The sequence below is a fragment of the Rhinatrema bivittatum genome, chromosome 2 (assembly GCF_901001135.1).
Source record: "Rhinatrema bivittatum chromosome 2, aRhiBiv1.1, whole genome shotgun sequence".
Taxonomy (NCBI): Eukaryota; Metazoa; Chordata; class Amphibia; order Gymnophiona; family Rhinatrematidae; genus Rhinatrema; species Rhinatrema bivittatum.
The window spans coordinates 100004200-100027122 of NC_042616.1; the positions used below are offsets into that span (position 1 = coordinate 100004200).

The following is a 22923-nucleotide window of genomic DNA, read 5'->3' on the forward strand; positions in this document are numbered from 1 at the left end:
GCTACAAAGGTTAAAAGTATACAACAGGCATGGACATTGTTTAAAAATACCATTTTAGAAATGCAGCTCAGATGTGTTCCACTCATTCAGAAAGGTGGAAGGAAGGCCAAACAACTGCAGGCATAGTTAAAAGGCGAGGTGAAAGAGGCTATTTTAGCTAAAAGAACTTTCTTTAAAATTGGACGAAGAATCCATCTGACGAAAATAGGGAAAAGCATAAGCATTGGCAAATTAAATGTAAAACACTGCTAAGACAGGCTAAGAGAAAATTTGAAAATAAGTTGGCTGTAGAGGCAAAAACTCATAATAAATTTTTTCAAATATATCCAAAGCAGGAAGTCTGCGAGGAAGTTGGTTGGACTGTTAGATGATTGAGGAGTTAAAGGGGCTCTTAAGGAACATAAGGCCATTGCAGAAAGACTAAATGAATTCTTTGCTTTGGTGTTTATTAGTGAGGATGTTGGGGAGATACCTGTTCAGAGATTTTCAAGGGCTTTCAAGAGTGATGATTCAGAAAAACTGAACTAAATCATGGTGAACCTGGAAGATGTAGTAGGCCAGTTTGACAAACTGAAGAGTAGCAAATCGCCTGGACCAGATGGTATACACCGCAGGGTTCTGAAAGAACTACAAAATATGAAATTTCAGATCTATTACTAGTAATTTGTAACCTATCATTTAAGTCATCTAGTGTACTTGAAGACTGGAGGATAGCCAGAGTAACCCCTACATTTAAAAAGGGCTCATCTAGAAAACTATAGACTGGCGAGCCTGAATTCAGTGCTGGGAAAAATCATGGAAACTATTCTAAAGAAGAAAATCACAGAAATTATAGATAGACATGGTTTAATGGGACACAGCCAGCATGGTTTTACCCAATGGAAGTCTTGCCTCACAAATGTGCTACATTTTTTTTTTAAGGAGTTAATAAACATGGATAAAGGTGAGCCGGTAAATGTATTTGGATTTTCAGAAGGCATTGGAAAAAGTCCCCCATGAGAGGTTTCTAAGAAAATTAAAAAGTCATGGAATAGGAGGCGGTGTCCTTTCGTGGATTGCAAACTGGTTAAAAGGAAACGGAGAGTAGGATTAACTGGTCAGTTTTCTCAGTGAAGAAATGTAAACAGATTGCCAAAGGGATCTGTACTTGAACCAATGTTTTTTAATATATTTAAAAATTATCTGGAAAGGGGACTAGTGAGTTGATCAAATTTGCGGATGATAAATTATTCAGAGTAGTTAAATCACAAGAGGATTGTGATAAATTGCAGGAGGATCTTGCTAGACTGGAAGATTGGGCATTCATATGGAAGATGAATTTTAATGTGGACAAGTGCAAGGTGATACATATAGGAAAAAATAAACCTAACTGTGTAGTTACACAGTTAGGTTTCATATTAGGAGTTAACACCCAGGAAAAAGATCTAGGCGTCATAGTAGGCAATACATTAAAATCATCAGCTCAGTGTGCTGTGGCAATCAAAAAAGCAAACAGAATGTTAGGAATTATTGGGAAGGGAATGGTGAATAAAATGGAGAATGTCATAATGCCACTGTATCACTCCATGGTGAGACCGCACCTTGAGTACAGTGTGTAGTTTTGGTCACCATATCTCAAAAAGATATAGTTGTATTTGAGAAGGTCCAGAAAAGGACGATCAAAATAAGAAAGGGGATGGAACGGCTCCCTTATGAGGAAAGGCTAAAGAGCTTAGGGCTGTTCAGCTTGGAGAAGAAACAGCTGAGGGAGAATATGATAGAAATCTATAAAATCATGAGAGAACTAGAATGGGTAAATGTGAATCAGTTATTTACCCTTTCAGATAATACAGGGGGGCACTCCATGAAGTTTGCAAGTAGGACATTTAAAACAAATTGGAAAAAATCCTTTTTTACTCAACGCACAATTAAGCTCTGGAATTCATTGCTGGAGGATGTGGTTAGGGAAGTTAGCGTAGCTGGGTTTAAAAGAGGTTTGGACAAATTCCTGAGAAGTCCATAAATTAGTATTAATCAAGTTGACTTAAGGCTGGATTTTAAAACACCGGCGCGCGTAAATCCTGGGCCTTACACACGCTGGGCCAATTTTCAAACGGGCCTGGCCACGCGCGTAAACCCCAGGATGCGTGTAAGTGCCGGGGCCTCAAAAGGGAGCAGGTCGGGGGGAGCGGGACAGCCCAGGACATCGCCATTCCTTGCTGTCCTTGAGCCTCGCGCACCGGCCAGCTGCCGGCGCGCACAATTTACTTCAAGTCAGGCCCTGAAGTAACTTGCACAACAAAAGGTAAAAGAATTTTAAAAAGGGTTTTAGAGGGTGGGGAAGGGAGGTTAGGTTAGGGGGTAGGAAAGTTCCCTCCCAGTCTGCTCCTTAATTGGCGCGGACTGGGAGGGATCTGAGGAAGGTCCCGATCTCGTCGCCGCACAATTTATAACATGGGATTTTATAACATACGCGCTCCAGCTTTAGTAGCATGGAATCTATTTAATGTTTGGGTACTTGACAGTTACTTGTATCCTGGATTGGCCACTGTTGGAAACAGGATGCTGGGCTTGATGGACCCTCGATCTGACCTAGTATGGCAACTTTTTATGTCCTTATGTTCCTATCATATATGTTCATATGTAACTGCTTACAATATTTTGTCTCCCTCTCTATTTTATATTCTCTAAACTGATTTCCCTTTTAACTAACATGGATGTGACTGCTTACATAACTGAGTCCTCACATTCAGAGTGGCACTGCTCTATTCTGTCTGACTTTTGACATTGTGCAAACACCTTGATACTGCTGGCACCCACATCTCAAAATTAAAACAAAACTGTGGAGACAAGCCGGGGAGCGAGGGAGGGAGGAGTATAGAGACACGAATTGATGGAAAGAGGATAGAGTGAGAGAATTTAAATGGAGAGGAGAGTTGGAGAAACATATTTTTGGAATAGGGAAATTGGGTTTGGAATGGAAAAGATTGAGAAATAATAGGCAGTGTGGAGTAAGAAAGGATAGCCTTGAAGCAAGAATAGAGAGAGACTGAAAGGCTTAGGGGATAAAAGAAAAGTATAAATTAAAACATAAAAATGAGAAAATACTCAAACGTTGAAAAAATTTAAAAAACAACTAATTAGTAGAGATGTGCATTCGTTTATCACGAATTAGGCAATTTCAACGAAATTTTCCCCGAACTACGAGGAAAGTTCTTGTTCGGGTTAGCGTGAGGGGGAGGGGCACCTTTTAAAAAAAACAAACAAACAAACAAACCCACCCCAAACCTTACAATTGAGTTTATTACAGCCCCCCACCCTCCAGACCCCCCCAAAACTTGCCTAAAATCTGTGGTGGTCCAGCGGGGGTCCTGGGAGCCCTTTTCCCTTACCTGGTAGCCGACGGCCCGAGCACGGGAGATCGCTCTTGGGACCCCCACTGGACCACCACGTATTTTAGGCAAGGTTTGGGGGGTCCGGAAGGTGGGGGGGTTGTAATAAACTAAATTGTAAGGGTTGGGGTGGGTTTTTCGTTTTTGAAGAAAATCGCCGAACAAAAAAAAACCCGACCTGTTGGAAAACAAAGTTTTCCACGGGTCGCCCGAGCCGACATGCAAAAACTAAACACATCTCTACTAATTAATGCTTTTGTGTCTTTCTGTTTTTGGAGGAAACATTGATCATGATTGATCATTATCTTTCCAATCACCACATTATTGTACTTATATTTACAGTCTGTTGCTAAATTTCTGTATTGACTGTCCTGAGTTACAATATCTTTTTGATCTATGAACTATGTACAGTCTGCAATACCGGAAAGCAACTGTTTATATACTGGAGAGATAACACCCATTCAGTAACTGTTCATGTGACATACTGCCTGTGGATGATTATGCTATTGTCAGTTGTGTAATAAAGCACTAAAGCATTGATTTTGAATACTGAAATGATTTTTTTTTCTCTTATCGTGCACCTATGTGTGACTTTAGAATGTTAGGGATATATCTATTAATGAAATAACCATAGAGAAGTATTTAATTTGATTAGTCAGTTTCAGAACCTAATGTCATTTGTGTTGACTCTTGTATAAATGAAATGGCACACTAGCTTCTGAATTGAATAGAAGGATCTAATCAAATGAAATTGATGATCAGTAACCAGGAAACCAGTATTTAATTCCTGGCTTGCTCCTTGGCTGGGAGTGCTGCTGGAGTCAAACTTAAGCCACTGATGAAACTTCAGGTTGTGCACTTATGGTAACTAGTTGTTTACATAAGATTTGCCAGACTACCGTGTTTCCCCGAAAATAAGACCTAGTAGAGGTTTTGCCAAATTGGTAAATGTAAGACCTAGCACATATTACATGTAAACGATCGAATTAGCTACGGTATTCCCTCCCATACAGTAACGCGCGCCCCTGCCGTTTTGCCGCGCGTTTAACCTGCTAACTTACCGCCTACCCTTACCCCTGCGTTAGAGGCAGGGGTAAGGGTAGGCGGCAAACTTTCCCCCAGCCCCCGCTTACCTGCCCTGGCCGCGTCCATGGGTGCTGGTCTCCGGGGCAGCCCCAGTCCTCTCCCCTCCTCCCGAAGCAACGAAAGCGGAAAAAAATCGAAAAAGCAAAAAAAAAAAAAAAAAAAAGCGAAAAAAAAAGTTGCAAGGGAAAGAGGACGGGCAATCCTACGCTCGGGATTGACAGTCCTCTCCCCTCCTCCTGAAGCAAGGCGTGAAAAGCAGCCTTGCTCCGGGAGGAGGGGAGAGGACTGGCAGTGTAAAGCAACGAAGTGACTTACTTTTTTCACAGCCCTCCTCCGGAGACGGACATCGACGGACAAGGATCGCGGCTCCCCTGCCTCCCGGAGGCGAAGACTGATGCCTGCACGGGCAAAAGCGGCCCCTGTATGTGCGATTGGGCCGCTCAATGCGTGACGTCACATGCCGTGACGCCAGGGTCCGCTTTCGCCCATGCAGGCATCCATCTTCGCCTCCGGGAGGCAGGGGAGCCGCGATCCGTCTCCGGAGGAGGGCTGTGAAAAAAGTAAGTCACTTCGTTGCTTTACCATACACTGCCAGTCCTCTCCCCTCCTCCCGAAGCAAGGCGCGAAAAGCAGCCTTGCTCCGGGAGGAGGGGAGAGGACTGGCAGTGTAAAGCAACGAAGTGACTTACATTTTTCACAGCCCTCCTCCGGAGACGGACATCAGACACGGATCGCGGCTACCCTGCCTCCCGGAGGCGAGGATGGATGCCTGCATGGGTGAAAGCGGCCCCTGGCGTCACGGCATGTGACGTCACGCATTGAGCGGCCCAATCGCACATACAGGGGCCGCTTTTGCCCGTGCAGGCATCCGTCTTCGCCTCCGGGAGGCAGGGGAGCCGCGATCCGTGTCCGATGTCCGTCTCCGGAGGAGGGCTGTGAAAAATGTAAGTCACTTCGTTGCTTTACACTGCCAGTCCTCTCCCCTCCTCCCGGAGCAAGGCTGCTTTTCGCGCCTTGCTTCGGGAGGAGGGGAGAGGACTGGCAATCCCGAGCGTACCGTAGGATTGCCTGTCCTCTCTCCCCTCTCCCCTCTCTCTCTTGCAACTTTTATTTTTTTCACTTTTTCGCTTTTTTTTTCCCCCGCTTTCGTTAGCGTAGGAGAACCGTCCACTTCCTAGTACCTGTCATTTCAAATGTCATTTGAAATGACATTTGAAATGACAGATACCGGTACCAGCGTGTCCGTGAAGCGTTAGGCCAGCGCACCCAGGATACTGTATAGCGCTCTATACAGTAAAATGGGTTGCGCGGGCCTAACGCTTCACGGACGCTTCTTACCGTAGACGCAACTTGCATTTTTTTAAATTACTGTATAAAGAGCGTCACTCTTCTTTTTCAGTCAATCTCTGATTCTGTGAGCACGCAAGCCCAAAAGGGAAGAGAATGCAAGCTTTGTTTTGTTTTGTTCAGCAACTGCCCTATATATTGGTGATTATAATTGGACATCTAGATTAATAAAATCTCATACAAATTGCTATAAGAAGGAAGGAATCAAATTAATCAGATTAGTCTGAGTTTCCTTTCTTCTGCATTCTCTCAAAGATCAACAAATGAATGGAGAAGAATGGATGGAAATAGACAGTGTGCTCAACGCCCCGTTTTCTCAGGATTCAGTAACATCAGTGGTCATTTTCTAGGTTTGAGTCAGCAGCAGCCTCCACCTTTCAGTTTTTCCCAATGGAGAAAAGGAAGCAAGTTAAAAATGATCCCAGCAGGCAGAAGTAGTTGAATACAGGCACCGAGGCAGGGAGAGCAGGCCCTTGAGGAGCGAGTTCATTTTTTTGTTCAACAATATACCGGTATGTGAATTCTTCTTCATGGAAAAATAAGACATCCCCTGAAAATAAGGCCTAGTGCATCTTTGGTAGCAAAAATTAATATAAGACACTGTCTTATTTTCGGGGAAACAGGGTAGGTCAGACCAAAGGGTCATCAAGCCCAGTATCTTGTTTCCAACAGTGACCAATTAGGTCACTAGTACCTGGCAGGATCCCAAAAGGTCGATAGTGTGTTCGTGAAGAGCTAACTAAATGTAAAGTAGATAAGGCAATGGGGCCAGATGGGATACAACAGAGGATACTAAGGGAATTTAGAGATGTCCTGGCATTTCTGCTGGCTGACCTTTTCGAAGCTTCTTTAGAGTCTGGAGTAGTTCTGGAGGATTGGAAAAGGGCAGATGTTGTTCCTATTCATAAAAGTGGAAGTAAGGAGGAGGCAGGGAACTACAGGCCAGTTAGTCTGACATCTGTGGTGAGCAAACTAATGGAATTGCTGCTAAAACAGAGGATATTGCAATTTTTGGAATCCAATGGATTGCAAGATCTGAGGCAGCATGGTTTTACCAGACATAAATCTTGTCAGACGAATCTGATCAGTTTCTTTGATTGGGTGACCAGAGATTTGGAGCAAGGCAGAACATTAGATGTAGTATACTTGGATTTCAGCAAGGCCTTTGACATGGTCCTGAATAGAAAACTTAAAATAAATTGTGCGGCCTTGGGTATGGATCCTAGAGTGGCTGACTGGGTTAGAAACTGGCTGAGTGGGAGGCAATAGAGAGTAGTGGTAAATGAAGTTTTCTCTGAAGAGGGGGTTGTTTCTATTGGTGTGCCTCAGGATCGGTCCATGGACCGTTTTTTCCAACATTTTTGATATGACATAACAGAAGGTTGTTGGGGAAACGTTTGTCTTTTTGCCAATGATACCAAAATCTGTAACAGGGTGCACAGCCAGGAAGGTGTGGAAAACATGAGGAGAGACCTAGCGAAACTTGAAGAATGGTCTTACATCTTACAGCTAAGATTTAATGCTTAAAAATGCAGAGTACTGCATTTAGTCTGCAGAAACCCAAGGGAAAAGTACAGAATTGGAGGTGAAATTTTTTTAAGCACAAAGGAACAGCATGATCTAGGGGTAATTGTATCTGATGATCTTAAGGTGCCCAAACAGATCGCTAAAGTGATGGTAAAAGCCAGAATGATGCTTGGCTGCATAGGAAGAAGGATAGTCAGCAGAAAACGGGAGGTGATATGCCCTTGTATAGGTCCCTGGTGAGACCTTTGCGACGGCCCTTTGCCCTTACTATGTCACAGGGGCTACCGCCGCCATTGGTCGACCCCAGTGACATAGTGAGGGCAAAGGGCCGTCGGCGCCATTTTGACTACTGGCGGCCGACAGCCCAAGTCCAGGAGATCGCTCCCGGACCGCTCCTGGACCCCCGCTGGACCACCGGGGACTTTTAGCAGGTCTTGGGGGGGTCAGGAGGGTGGGGGCTTGTAGTAAATTAATTTTGGAGGTCTTGGGGGGCGTCAGGAGGGTGGGGGGTTTTGTTAGATTTTTACTTTTTTATTAAAGATTTGTCTGCGAGCCAGATGCAGCCATCAAAAGAACCACATCTGGCTTGCGAGCCATAGGTTCCCGACCCCTGTTCTAGAGTAAATTAATTATGCTTAGAGTAAAAATATTTCCTCCTATTTGTCTTAAATGTATCACCTAGTAACTTCTTTGAATGTCCCTTAGTCTTTGTACTTTTTGAAAGATTAAATAACTAATTTGTATTTACCCATTCTTCTCCACTCATTATTTCATAGACCTCTATAATATCTCCCCTCAGCCGTCTCTTCTCCAAACTGAAGAGCCCTAACCTCTTTAGCTTTCCTTGTAGGGGAATTGTTCCATCCCCTTTATCATTTTGTTCGCCCTTCTCTATACCTTTTCTAATTTTGCTATGTCTTTTTGGATGACGAAAGCGCACACAATACTCGAGTGTGGTCTCATCATGGAGCGATACAGAGGCATTATGATATTCTCTGTTTTATTCTAGCTTTCTTTCCTAATAATCACTAGCATTCTATTTACTTTTTTGGCTGTTGCCACACACTGAGCAGAAGATTTCAACATATTTTCCACGATGATGCCTAGATCCTTTTCCTGGGTGGTGACTTCCAAAATGGAACCTTGCACTGTGTAGCTATAATTTGGGGTGTTCTTCCATACGTGCATCACTTTGCACTTGTCCACATTAAATGTCATCTGCCATTTGGATGCCTAGTCTCCCAGTCTTGCAAGGTTCTCTTGCAATTTCTCACAATCCTCTTATGATTTAACAACTTTGAATAATTTTGTATCATCAGCAAATTTGATCATCTCACTCATCGTTCCCATATCTAGTTAATTTATGAACATGTTAAAAAGCAGTCCTCTTTTTACAAATCCTTGAGGCAATCCATTATTCACCTTTCTCTATTAAGAAAATTGACCATTTAGTCCTATTTTCTGTTTTCTATCTTTTAACCAGTTCTCAGTCCACATCAGAACATTCCCTCCTATCCCATGACTTTTTAATTTCTTCAAGATTCTGTCATGAAGTACAGTACTTTGTCAAACACTTTCTGAAAATGCAGATACACTGTCATTTGGCTTGCCTTTAATAACACCTTTAAACAAAATATAGCAAATTGGTGCAGCAAGACTTCCCTTGGTTAAAACCATTTGACATTGTCTCATTAAACTGTCTTATCTATATGTTCAGTAATTTTGTTCTTTATAATACTTTCAGTCATTTTTTCTGGCACTGATGTCAGGCTCACCGGTCTGTAGTTTACTGGATTACCACTGGCATTACATTGACCACCCTCCAATACCCTGGCATTACATTGACCACCCTCCAATCTCCAGGTATTGTAACTGATTTTAATGATTGTTTACAGATTACCAGCAGTGGGTCTGCAATTACATTTTTTAGTTCTTTCAGCACTCTGGCATGTATACCATCGCATACATGTGATTTGCTACTGCTTAGTTTGTCAATTTGACCTAGTACATCTTCCAGATTCACTGAGATTTGTTCCTCTAGATCACCTTTAAATATCACTTCTGCCATGGGTATTTGCCTTACATCTTCCTCAGTAAAGACCGAAGCAAATTCATTCAATTTCTCTGCTATGGCGTTGTCCTTCCATAGCGCCCCTTTTATCCCTCGATACTCTAATGGTCCAACTGTCTTATCCACAGGCCTTTTGCTTTTAATGTACCTGAAAATGTTTTTATATGAGTTTTTGCATCCACAGCAAGCTTCTTTTCAAATTATGTCTTTGCCTTCCTTATCAGTGCTTTGCAACTAACTTGCCAATGCTTATGTTATTTCCCGTTTTCTTCATTTGGATCTCTTTTCCATTTTTTGAAGGATGTTCTTTTGGCTAGAATAGCTTATCTCACCTCATTTCAACTTTTAACCATGCTGGCAGTTGCTTGGCCTTTTTTCCACTTTTTTTTAATGTGTGGAATACAACTGATCTGGACTTCCAAAATGGTATTTTTAAACATCCAAGTCTGATGTAAACTCTTGACCTTTGTAGTTTCTCCTTTCAGTTTTGTCCTCATTTTTTTTTCATTTTCTCATCCCCCTTTTGAAAATTAATGCTATCGGAGTAGACTTCCTTAGCATCCTCCCTCTAGTTATCAAGTGAAATTTGATCATGTTGTTATCACTATTGCCAAGTGGCCCCAACATCATTACCTCTTTCACCAAATCATATGTTCCATTAAGGATTTAGGTCTAAAATATCCCCCGTCTTTGTTGGTTCTTGTACCAGCTGCTCCATGAAGTAGTCATTTAATTCATCTAGTAACTTCATTTCTCTATCTTGTCCTGATGTGACATTTATCTAGTAAAGTCTGGGGTAATTGAAATCACCCATTATTACTGTGTTGCTAGTTTTGTTAGCTTCTCTAATTTCTGTTAGCATTTCATCATCTGTTAATTCTTGCCAGGTGGATGTGATACATCCTCATTGTTATTCTGTTCCCTTTCTCACATGAAATTTTCGTTCATAAAGATTCTACATTGCATTTTTTTTCCTGTAAAACGTTTATCCTATTTGATTGTATGCCCTCTACCAGAGAACAGCACAGGAATTTGTTTTGGACCAAGCTGCATGCACTTTGCTATCCAATGCTGTTAAAATCTGCATGTGTTTTTAAAAAGTAGGGAAAAAACTAGGAAGTGGCTTGTGATAACCAGGTAGGAAGAAGTAAGAAAAAAGTCATTTTACCATAGAAAAAAAGAAAAAGAATTAGGGGGAAGTAAAATAGCATAAAATCTTTCAAGGATTATATGTACTGTATGAATTGTGCAGTACAACTTTATAATATGTTATACAGCTATTTAGCAATCTTATCCAGATTAAAACACAGTACTTTATTTATGATTTTAATTGACTGTAAAAAAAAAAAAGTTACTGCTGATAATCAGTTTCAGTAGAACTAATTCTATATTCATTGTTATAGCTATAAAACTGGTTTCTGACAAGAATTATCTTATGTAGGTTACACAACTATATGTTCCATCTGCAAGGCATGTGTGGCGGGTTCGGAGAATGGGAAGAATAGGACCTTTACAATCCACATTGGATGGTAAGATTTTGAATTTCTATAGCTATTTTTACATTGATGTTGCTAATACTGACTATAGATAGCTATCATGTAGCTAGCAGTAGGAGAGATGTTGGGTGTCTAACATTTTATAGGTTTCCTTGATTTTACTTCTCTTCTGTGACAATGTACATTTCCTAGAGTGTAGCAGATGGACTCAGGACCAATGGGTATAGTGTGCTCCTGATAGCAGTTGGAGACTGAGTCAGATTTCAATCTGATGTCAGCACTACATATACCCGTGCAGGAAGCTCTGCTCTTCAGTATTTCTCTGTCTCCTTAGCAGTTCGAGACTATACACATGCTTGCACGGTGTTAGAAAATCCAAACCAAAGAAGAAAATTCCAAACAAGAAATAATCTTACCTCTACAGACGAGCCCCGCTCTCCTGCGGTGATACCTAAGGGTCCCTCCCCCAGTCGAGAATTCCTGAGGTGATTTCCGAGATCCCTCAGAGGTAAGCCTCTGTTCGGTAGCCGGTTCCCGGCATGGACTTAGACCCAGGAACGGGAGTGGCTGAGAGACAGCGGGTGCAAGACTGAGCGTGGCGGTGAAGGTAAATTCCCTCTCCCCCCGCAGTCGTCACCGCCTGGCTCCAGACCGGGAAACGCCGAGACAAGGTAAGGTAGAAAACTTTCTTAAGTCTCTGGTCTCCGAGGCTTGGATAACTGTAAAGATCACCAGCTGGCGACTGTTCCATCGGGTTGATCAGCCCAGTCCAGACTTGAACCCGATCTGGCTCGAGGGTCCTCCCACATGGAAACCCTCAGGGGAGGTCGCCATCTTGCTTGCGTGGTTGCCAGTGTCATTTCCCCCCCCTTGATCGCCGTACTTTCCGCCTAACTGAGCTGTGTGCATAACATACTTGTGCGCACAGCGGCTTGCGCATAGGTGCTGTGCGCACAGTAAGGCACACGAGGGTGCCGGCGCATAGCGACACGCTCAGCAGCGCCAGGCGCACAAGTTCGGCTGCACGCACAGCAGCACGTGCATCTCTGTAAGCACACATACCGGCCTGCACGCATATCTTCGCAGCTTGCACACACACCCTCGACGCAACCGGAGCGCATATCTAAGCCTCCCGGCGCGCGCATGTAAACGCACAGACCGGGTTTGGATGCTCCTACGCGCACATATCATGGCACCACAGGCCAAGAAAGCCAAAGCACAAGCCCTCTGCCCAGCTACCACATAAGAGCTGCGCAGCATGAAGAGGCTACTGCCTTGTGCCTACAGTGCGAAACGGCACTGGGAGAACCAGGGCAAGGTCCCCCCCCAGCTAGTACAGGAATCCAGATCCACTGATAGTACCCCGGACCTCTCTATCCCCAGCTTGACCCTCCAGATGGGGCCCTCGGGGACCACTGCTGGCTTCAATATAGACCCAGGAACCTTTTCCTGGGTGGAATTCTTTAAAGGTCTGCAAACCTTTGTCCAGGTGCAATCGGCGCCACCGATGCCACAGCCTCCACCAGAGGACCCAAACCACCCAGGCCCTGCTCGGCCTCCCAGAGACGTGCCTAACCTTAGGGGACATGGCCACCTCGGAGGAAGACCAAGACTGCCTGGAGGAAGGGGAAATCCCTCCAGGAACAGAACCATACTGAACCATGATGTATTTCTTCTCCAAAGACGAGCCACCAGACCTTGTGTCCCTAAGCCTGAAGGAGCTGGCCATCCAGGCACAAGCCCCACAGCGGAGCCAAAGGTGAACCCTCTTCTGGTCGGGCTCCATCGGGCCTCATGCCATTTCCCATTGTTGCAAGCCGTACAACAACTGATCAACCTGGAATGGAATGCTCCGGAGGCCAGTTTCTAGGGAGGACGGGCCCTAGAAGCCCTATATCCACTGGAACCCTCAGCCAAAGAATTCCTGGTGTTTCTCAAAGTGGACGCCATGGTCTGCGCTGTCACAAAGCGCACCATCATTCCAGTCGAAGGAGGAGCGGCACTCAAGGATGCCCAAGACAGACGACAGGAATCCATCCTAAAACAGTCATTTGATGCAGCAGCTGTGTCACTGCAGATCGCCGCCTGCTGTGCCGTGGTTACACGCGCATGCTTGTCACTGGCCAGGAACACCACCACGCCCGTTGAAACATTAGAACCAGCAATATCCTTCCTCACGGATGTGACTTCCGACCTGGTGCGCACCTCAGTCAGGGGCGTTTCATCCATTGTGGCAGCCAGAAAGCAACTTTGGCTCCGAAGCTGGTCAGTTGATGCGATTTCCAAGACGAAACTCATGAGAATGCCTTTTAAAGGATCCCTCCTGTTCGGAAGCGAACTGGAGAAGTTAGCCGACAAATGGGGCGAATCTCCAGTACATCAGTTACCGGAGGACAAGAACAAAGGAAGCCAACGCCCCTCTCCCCGAACATACAAGAGCAGAGGATCACAATGTTTCAGACTGTATAAGAGTACATACCAAGCACCTCACCCTGCAGGCAGGGGCCAGTCCTTTCGGAACAAACACAACAAGAAGGGAGCTGGCTCAGGGCCAGGCCACAGCCACACCCCACAATAAGAATCAACAGACCCATCCACAGGAAGAAGCCATAGAGGGCAGTCTTGCCCTATTCTACCAAAGATGGGTCGAGATAACGTCTGAAAAGTAGGTCCTAACCATCATTCGAGAGTGATACTTTCTGGACTTCCACAGCATCCCTCCAGACAAATGTGTGAAATCTCCTTGTCACTCCCCCTCCAAGAGGATGGCAGTGGAAACCACACTGACCAAATTGCTCGCCTTAAAGGCTATAACACCGGTGCCCACGCACCAACGAAATACTGGGCACTGTTCTATCTATTTTATCGTCCCCAAGAAAGAGGGAACATACCAGCCCATCCTGGACCTCAAGTCAGTCAACCGCTACCTGAGGGTACCACACTTCCGCATGGAAACCCTACGCTCGGTCATAAGGGTGGTACAGCCGGGAGAATTTCTGACTTCCCTGGATCTGTCAGAAGCCTAACTGCACATCCCGGTCCATCACGATCATCAGCGCTTCCTGCAGTTCATGATCCTGGACCGTTACTACCAGTTCAGAGTGCCACCCTTCGGGCTAGCTACAGCCCTGCGGACTTTCACCAAAATCATGCTTGTAGTGGCGGCAACACTGAGGAAAGAAGGCATCCTCGTACACCCATATCTGGATGATTGGCTGATCAGGGCAAAATCTCCAGAGGAAAGTCATCAGACGACCACCAGAGTCAAGAATCTACTGGAGAACCTTGGATGGGTCGTCAACGCAACCAAGAGCTGTCCTCAGCCCTCCCAATCTCTGGAATACCCGGGAGTCCAGTTTGACACCCAAAAGGACAAGGTCATTCTTCCCCCTACAAGGAGAAGGAAATTGATGGACCAGTTGAAAACTGTTGAATGGCACTCGCCCCACGGTATGGGACTACCTCCAAGTCCTCGGACTCATGACATCAACCCTAGAAGTCATACCATGGGCAAGAGCCCACATGCGACCACTACAACGTTCCCTACTGTCACAATGGAACCAGATGTCCCAGGATTATACCGTCCGCCTCCAGTTGCCGGCAGAGGTACGGATACAGCTCCTATGGTGGCTACAAGAAGACCATCTGAGCAAGGGAGTAAAGCTATCCTCACCGACCTGGGTCTTGCTCACCAAGAATGCGAGCCTACGAGGATGGGGAGCCCACTGTCAGGAACTGATGGCACAGGGGCAATGGGACAAGGAAGAGTCGGGATGGAACATCAACTGACTGGAAGCCCGGGCAGTCAGACTAGCCTGCCTACGATTCAGTCACAGACTCTGAGGAGAAGCTGTCAGAGTCATGTCAGACAACGCCACAACATTGGCCTACATCAACCGCCAGGGAGGAACCAGAAGCCAACAGGTGTCCCTGGAAATAGACCCCCTAATGACGTGGGCGGAAGCAAACCTGCAAGGGATCTTGGCCGCCCACATCGCAGGAAAAGACAACGTCACTGCAGATTACCTCAGCAGAGAAAGTCTAGACCCAGGGGAATGGAGGCTGTCAACCACAGTTGATAATAGACCGCTGGGGAACCCCAGCCATGGATCTTCTGGCAACCCGGTTCAATGCCTAAGTTCCCAACTTCTTCAGTTGCAGACAAGAACCTCAATCCCAGGGGATTGATGCCCTCATCCAAACCTGGCCACAGGAAGATCTGCTGTATGCCTTTCCTCCATGGCCACTACTGGACAGCATCATCCGCAAGATAGAACACCACAGGGGCTAGTACTCCTAATGGCCCCGGATTGGCCAAGAAGGCAGTAGTATGCAGACATGCGAAGATGTCTGTCAGGGAACCCCCTGTGCCTACCTCTGCATAGGGACCTGCTCCAGCAAGGACCGATCCTCTATGAAGACCCAACTCGATTCTCTCTTACGGTCTGGCCATTGAGTGGACTCGCCTGAAGAAGAGCGGATACTCAGGGGGCAGTAATTGACACCTTGCTTCGAGCACGCAAGTTTTCCACATCTTTAACTTACATACGAATATGGAGAATATTCGAAGCCTGGTGTGAAGACCGAGATATCCTTCCACGGACAGTCAAAATTCCCATGATCCTGGAATTCCTGCAGGAAGGCCTGAAGGAAGGGGTTGTCTCTAACTCCATCAAGGTTCAACTGGCCATGCTGGCCTGTTTCAGAGCCAAAGTGGGTGGCACCAGTCTATCTTCCCATCCAGATTTCTCCCGCTTCCTGAGAGGGGTCAAGCAAATCCGACCACCACTAAAGTGGCCGGTATCCCTATGGAATCTCAATCTAGTACTAGACTTCCTAGTGGAACTTCCTTCAGACCTACACACAGTCTGTCCTTAAGGCTCCTGACCTTGAAGACTGCATTCCTAGTGGCAATGTATTCAGCCCGTCGCATCTCAAGCACTATCCTGTCGGGAACCGTTCCTCAGACTCACATCGGGATCCATTACAGCTATGCACTGCCCCTCCTTTCTTCCAAAGGTGGTTTCTCATTTCCATCTAAACCAAACCATCTCGCTGCCATCTCCAGACGAGCATAAGTACTCTGAGGACTCATGCTGCCTACCCCGGAAGACGGACCAGCTATTCGCCTTCACAGTGGGAAGAAACAAGGGGAAGCAGCCTTGCGGGCAACCATAGCCCGCTGGATCAAAGAAGTAATCAAGGCGGCCTACGTAGAGGCAGGCAAGCCTCCACCTCTATAAGTCTGTAGGGCGGCGACATGGTCCTCCATTCATACCTTCTTGAAGTTCTACTGCCTGGATGTTCAGGCCAGGGAGGACACAGCATTCACAAGGGCAGGTACTAAGCGGGCCACGGGCAGCCTCCCACCCGGTTCGGGAGTAGCTTTTGTACATCCCATTGGTCCTGAGTCCATCTGCTACACGCTAGTAAATGGAGAAATTACTTACCTGATAATTTTGTTTTCCTTAGTGTAGACAGATGGACTGAGTATCTTGCCCACGGCTGCCTCAACAAACGGAAATCTTGGGTGACAGTCCCCGAGAGCAAGACAAGCACGGGCAAGCCAGACTTACCCCTAGTTAAGACACCCATTGTTACTGGTTGTCTGTGTTTCTTGGTTGACGACGCTGGCGGTCTCCAGCTACAATTCACGTCAACTAGTTCAAGTTAATCAAGTTATCCAAATACACACATATCCACTATTGCTTTTCGAGGAGAAAACTGAAGAGCAGAGTTTCCTGCATGGGTATATGTAGTGCTGATGTCAGCTTGAAATCTGACTCCGTCTCCAACTGCTATCAGGAGCACACTATACCCATTGGTCCTGAGTCCATCTGTCTACATTAAGGAAAATGAAATTATCAGGTAAGTAATTTCTCCAATGTAAAAAATGAGAAATTCAGTTATATGGTTGCACAATTTCTAGCTAATTTTCTCTAAATTTATTGGTTGAAATCATTCTTTTACATATGAAGTTCTGTATAGAAATAATAAAATATTTTTTATTTTATTTATTTATTTGAGTTTTTTCTATACCGGCATTCACGGAGATTCGTATCATGTCGGTTTACATAAAACAGGGGTGATCAATACATTATAAACGTGCATAAATATAACATGAGTATACATTTTATACATTTACAAATTATAACAAGTTATAAAAGTGCGCAGAAAAATCAGTTACAATAAAACAAGGAATATGAGGCTAGAATGTCTTTTTTTTTTTTTTTTCCCTAGAGCTATTATCTTCACATGGTAATGCATATGTGATAATGAAAAATCTCATTTTTTTTTTACCTAAGAGCTTCAGTAGGAGGACTGGGGGAATGGCTAACATGTTAGCCATTCCCCCAGTCTGTCAAGCTCGGTTACTCTGTACCAGGGAAACATCTTTTTCCATAGTAGCACCCACCGTATGGAATCTCATTCCAGTTGATCTGAGATCTCTTGATGACATCAAAAATTTCAAAACAGCTTTGAAGGAACATCTGCTTCATCTTGCATTCAATGGTAAATAAACAGCATGAATACCATCATTCTGCTTTCACAGTAAAAATGATGTATTAACATTGTGATTTTAATGATAGAATTGCAGAGATGTCTATAATACTATATGCATTAATTACATCTGGTATTGTTGTTTTGGTTTCCGTGAAACTAATATTTTTTTGTTTGCATTGTATGTCTCTTGTTTTAATATGTATGTATTTTTGTATATCGCCTAAGCCTTTTCAAGTGTTAGGCGATTAATAAATTTTAATAAATGAAATGAAATGAAGTAAGAGTGCTGCCTTATAATTTTTCTCCCCCTTAAGCATTCTATATGATGTGCTAAATGGACATAGTTAACCCTGCTCTTCAGTTATTCATCTTGGGTAATAATCATTCAGATAATATTTTGTAGATGTCTTTCAATAAAGAAACATTTGTATAAACATCTCTGATACATTTAGTTTCAATGATTGAATGGATTGGAGCATCCCTTCTGCAGAATCTACAAAAAGTAGAGAGATAGTGGGTGAATGCCTTTCTAGGGGCTCTGCTCAAACAAATGGTAATGGAACCTATAAGGGAGGGTGTGATCCTCGATCTAGTGCTCACTAATGGTGATAATGTCTCTGATGTTTGGGTAGGGGCTCACCTGAGCAGTAGTGATCATCAGACAGTATGGTTTAATATTGCAAAACGGATAAAAGAAGTCACACCAAGACCCACGTTTTGAATTTCACAAATATGGACTTTGTCAAAATGCGGATGTACCTGGAGGAAGAACTGGAAGGCTGGGAGAACATGGGTGAGGTGGAAGAACAGTGGGCCAAATTAAAAGGAACTATTACAAAGGCAACAAATCCATGTTAGGAAAGTAAAGAAGAGTAAGAGGAAAAAGAAACTGATATGGCTCTCTAAGAAGCTGGCTGAAAAAATTAAGGAAAAAAAAGAATAGCATTTGAGAGTATAAAGGAACTAAAAAAATAAAAACCCACAAGGAAGAATATCTATTAAAACCGAGAGAGATGAAGAAAAAAATCAGGAAAGCAAAATATCAAGTGGAAGAAAGAATTGCCAAAGAGGTAAAACGTGGAGACAAAACATTTTTCAGCTTTATCAGAGAAAGAAGGTAAGTGGTAAAGTGAAATTGAAAGGTGACCAGGAGTACTGTGTGGAAAGATGAAGAAATGTCAGAAATATTAAACAAATACTTCAGTTCGGTGTTCACTAAAGAAAACCCTGGAGCAGGACAGTTGCTGGTTGACAAGACCGTAGATGGAGATGGGGTAGATGAAACTCCATTTACAGAAGAGAATGTATGGGAAGAGCTAGGAAACTGAAAGTAGACAAACCATGGGGCCTGATGAGGTTCATCCCAGGATACTGCTGGAGCTCAGAGGAGGTGCTGGCGGGTCCACTGCATGAACTGTTCAGTAGATCCCTGGAGATGGGAGTGGTGCCGATTGCTTGGAGAAGAACGGTAGTGGTCCCGTTTCACAAGAATGGGAGCAGAGAGGAGGCTGGAAACTACAGGCTGGTTAGCCTCACTTCGGTGGTGGGAAAATTAATGGAGACTCTGCTGAAGGAAGGGATAGTGAACCATCTACAGTCAAGAGGAATGCTGGACCAGAGGTAGCATGGATTTACCAGGGGAAGGTCTTGTCAGACAAACCTGATTGATTTTTTGATTGGGTGACTAAAGAATTGGATTGTGGAAGAGCACTTGTGATCTACTTGGATTTCGGCAAAATGTTTGATACAGTCCTGCATAGGAGGCTTGGGAATAAAATGAGAAGCTTGGGAGTGAGCGCCAAGGTGGTGGCATGGATTACAAACTGGTTTACGGATAGAAGACAGCGTATAATGGTGAATGGAGCCTACACTGAAGAGACAACAATGTTAAGTGGAGTGCCACAAAGATTGGTGTTGGGACTGGTTCTGTTCAATATCTTTGTGAGCGACATTGCGGAAGGTTCAGAAGGTAAAGATTGTCTATTTGCAGATGATACTAAGATCTGCAACAGAGTGGACATGCCGTAAGTAGTAGAGATAATGAGACGTGATTTAAGGAAACTTGAATAGTGGTCAAAGATAAAGCAGCTGGGATTCAATGTCAAGACGTGCAGAGTCATGCAGCTGGGGTGCGGTAATCCAAAAGAACTGATTGTGATGGGGGTGGAGGGCTGTTGTGCTCTGAGCAAGAGAGGGACCTTGGGGTGATAGTGTCTAGCAATCTGAAGACGAATCATTGTGACAAGGTGATAGCTAAAGCTAGAAGAATGCTGGGCTGCATAGAAAGTAATAATCAGTAAAAATAAATAAATAGAGAAGAGATGATAATCCCCTTGGTGAGGCCTCACCTGGAATACTGTGTTCAGTTCTGGAGACTGTATCTCAAAAGGGACAGAGACAGGATGAAGGCAGCCCACAGAAGGGGGGTGGGGGGTGGGGGGGGTCTCCATCAAATGACTTATGAGGAGAGGTTGAAGGACCTAAATATGTATACTCTGGAGGAGAGGAGGTGCAGGGCAGCTATGATACAGACCTTCAGATACTTGAAAGTTTTTAGTGATGCACAATCGACAAACCTTTTCCATTGGAAAGAAATCAGTAAAACTAGGGGTCACATAATTAAACTCCAGGGAGGACAACTCAGAATCATCGTCAGGAAATATTTCTTCACAGAGAGGATGGTGGATACCTGGAATGCCCTTTCAGAGGAAGTGGTGAAGTCCAAAATAGTGAAAGATTTCATAGGGGTATGGGATAAAGCTGTGGATCCCTAAAGACTAAAGGATGGAAATGAAGAAAAGAGTGCATGGGAGTAACTTGCTGGTGTGATAGTTACTACTCTTAACCAATAAGCCTTTATACTGTTGATGCAACTCCATTATTGCTCTCTACTTTAATGGCAGGAGGGAAAGAGGAAAAGGGGAATTACTTTCGGACAGCAACCAATAAGGACATTGAATTTTACAGTCTGGGAAAACAAGCATGGGGGGTAACTTGCTGAAGCAGTTGTTACTACCCTTAACCAATAAGCCTAATACTTTTGATGCAATTCCAACATTGCTCTCTGCTTCAACGGCAAGAGGTAACAGGGAATTGGACTCAAAGACAGCAAACAACAAGGGCCCTGACTGCGGTCTGGGAAACTGTGTATGGGTTGACCTGTATGGCGCAGCAGATGCTACCATAAGCTTGCTGGGCAGACTGGATGGACCATTTGGTCCTTTTCTGCCGTCATTTCTATGTTTCTATGCTTCTATGAGTGTTTAACATGGGAACTGTATTGTATGTTGAGTGGAGGAATAGACTAGTCATTAGAGCATCAAGCTACAGCCCAGGGAAGCCAGGGTTCCAATCCTGCTGACACTCCTTGTGACCTTAAGCAAGTCATTTAACCCTACATTGTCTCAGGTGCAAAGTTAAGGGATCATTCACAAACCAGTAAATGACCTAATACAGGGATAACTTGAGGCATTTGAAATATCTCACGTTATTTCAGACGGCACCAATGTATTATGAGCTGATTACATGCAAATGCCAAGGTGGCCTGGAGTGCCTCCTCTGTTCCAGGACCAGTACTAGCCATGTTTCAAAATGGCACCGCCCTCTTTGTTCCATCAAATAATGGGGCATAGCCTGGGTGGTGCCATTTTGAAAAATGACCTCTGCCAGGCCTGGAGCCTAGGATGCACTCTATGCCCCACTGGACCACCAGGGCTTACATTGTGATTAAGGGGTAGTCTGGAGGGTTGGCAAGGGTGGTAGTGGGGGTCCTGGCCTCTGTCGGCCTGATTTCTGTATTTCAGGGGAGGGGAAGGTTGGGTGGTAGGGTATAGGGCCAAGAACGATCTTAAAAATATTTTAAATTTTACATTTTTGTATATGGCCACTTTCAGGGGTGGTTTGTTTGGGGGTTGAGACAGAGGGTCTTTGGACACTCCCATTTTTCCCCCCCAACTTTCGGGTGGGTCCTTATTCAAAGTAGTCAGCCCCTTTTAAGTGATGATGGCTGCATAGACCCGAGACTACCATTGCATGAGTATTTTGTCCATTTAATGCTGCAGTATTTTACCTCGTGGTATTTACTGTGGGAATTACAAAGCAGCAGGGTTATTTACTGTGGCTTTGTGACTCTCATTGTAATTTTACCTCAGGAAAAAATACTGCTGCTTAGTGAATGAGACCCTTAGACTATAAGCCCTCTAGGGATAAGAAAATACTTACAGTACCTAAATGTAACCATTCTTGAAAGGTAGAATATAATAAAAAATGAAATTAAAGTTGCATGGGCAGAAATCTTATATATGTATTTAAAACATTTATTACATGCTTATTTTATAAAATTCTAAGCAAGTTACATCAGCAATTGAAAGAAATCACATCAACCCAGCTCTATCCCAGCCAAGACACCCACCAATCCAATATACATCATAAAATAGATCAATACCCAAAAAGTAAAACTAAAAAATGAATATAAACCATCCCTCAGTATATCTTCTATACTTAAAGAAGAGTACAAAAAAAAACCAAACAGAATTGCAAATCAAAATGCCTGTTCGAAGAACCTTGACTTGTTTCTGAAAGGTCAGCAGATCTTGTAAAAGGTACCGTTCTTAAAGAAATTGGTTCCATATGAAAGGAGCCATAACTGAAAAAGCTCTTGCAAGTTACTGCAAATCAAGTCTCCCATACTGTAGCAACCACCAAAAAGCCCTTTTGTGAGCACAGTGAATAACTGTGAAAGGCCAATCCTCCAAGCCTTACAATCAAGCAGAACACCTTAAATTTGGCTCTCCAGCTTACCTGCAGTCAGTACAAATCTCTTAAGCACTGGAGAAATATGTTCTTGTCTACCAGCCTTGGATTAGAACCAAGCTGCAGAATTCTGCTCCAACTGCAAATGATATATGGTCTTTTGAAGTATACCAAAATACAGCACATTATAATAATCCAGTTACATACCCACTAAGGCCTGAACTAAAATTTTTAAAACTTAAGGCTAAAACCACTATAAGCTTTCTTATATTAGGCAGCTGGGAAAAAAAAGTTGCCCCCCAGTTTCTAGACTTCTTTCTTCAGTTGCTGTATCCTTCCATCCTTCACTATCCCAACAACTAACATGACTTCTTCTTTAACTGGATTTAAACACATTTTATTCTGCTATGACTATTCCAAGATTGCTTTCAAGCAACTATTTACCTGAGCCACTGACTCTGCTACCTTAGAAAAGAGAAAAGACAAGGGGATATGATACAGACTTTTAAATTCCTGGAGGGTATTAATAATGCACAAGACTAACTTTTTCCAGTGGAAAGGAAGCTCTAGAACTAAGGGTCATGATATGAAGCTCCAGTGGGCTAGACTCAGAAACAATGTTAGGAAATATTTTTTCACAGAAAGGGTGGTGGATGCATGGAATGTCTTACCAGAAGAGATAGTGAAGACATTCATAATGGAAATCCAAAAGGGCATAGGATAAACACAGAGAATTCTAAAGGCTAGAGGATGAACATGAAGAAACGGG

General features: G+C 44.0%; 1 protein-coding gene across 3 annotated transcripts in view; it reads left to right on the plus strand.

Moving 5' to 3' along the window:
• UBE3C (ubiquitin protein ligase E3C) overlaps positions 1-22923 on the plus strand; it is a 496047-nt gene that overhangs the window by 227660 nt on the left and 245464 nt on the right. For all 3 annotated transcript variants that reach the window (XM_029588499.1, XM_029588501.1, XM_029588500.1), the window contains one exon: positions 10844-10931. In XM_029588499.1, the coding sequence (XP_029444359.1) occupies positions 10844-10931 (88 nt within the window). The remainder of the gene's footprint in view (positions 1-10843; positions 10932-22923) is intronic.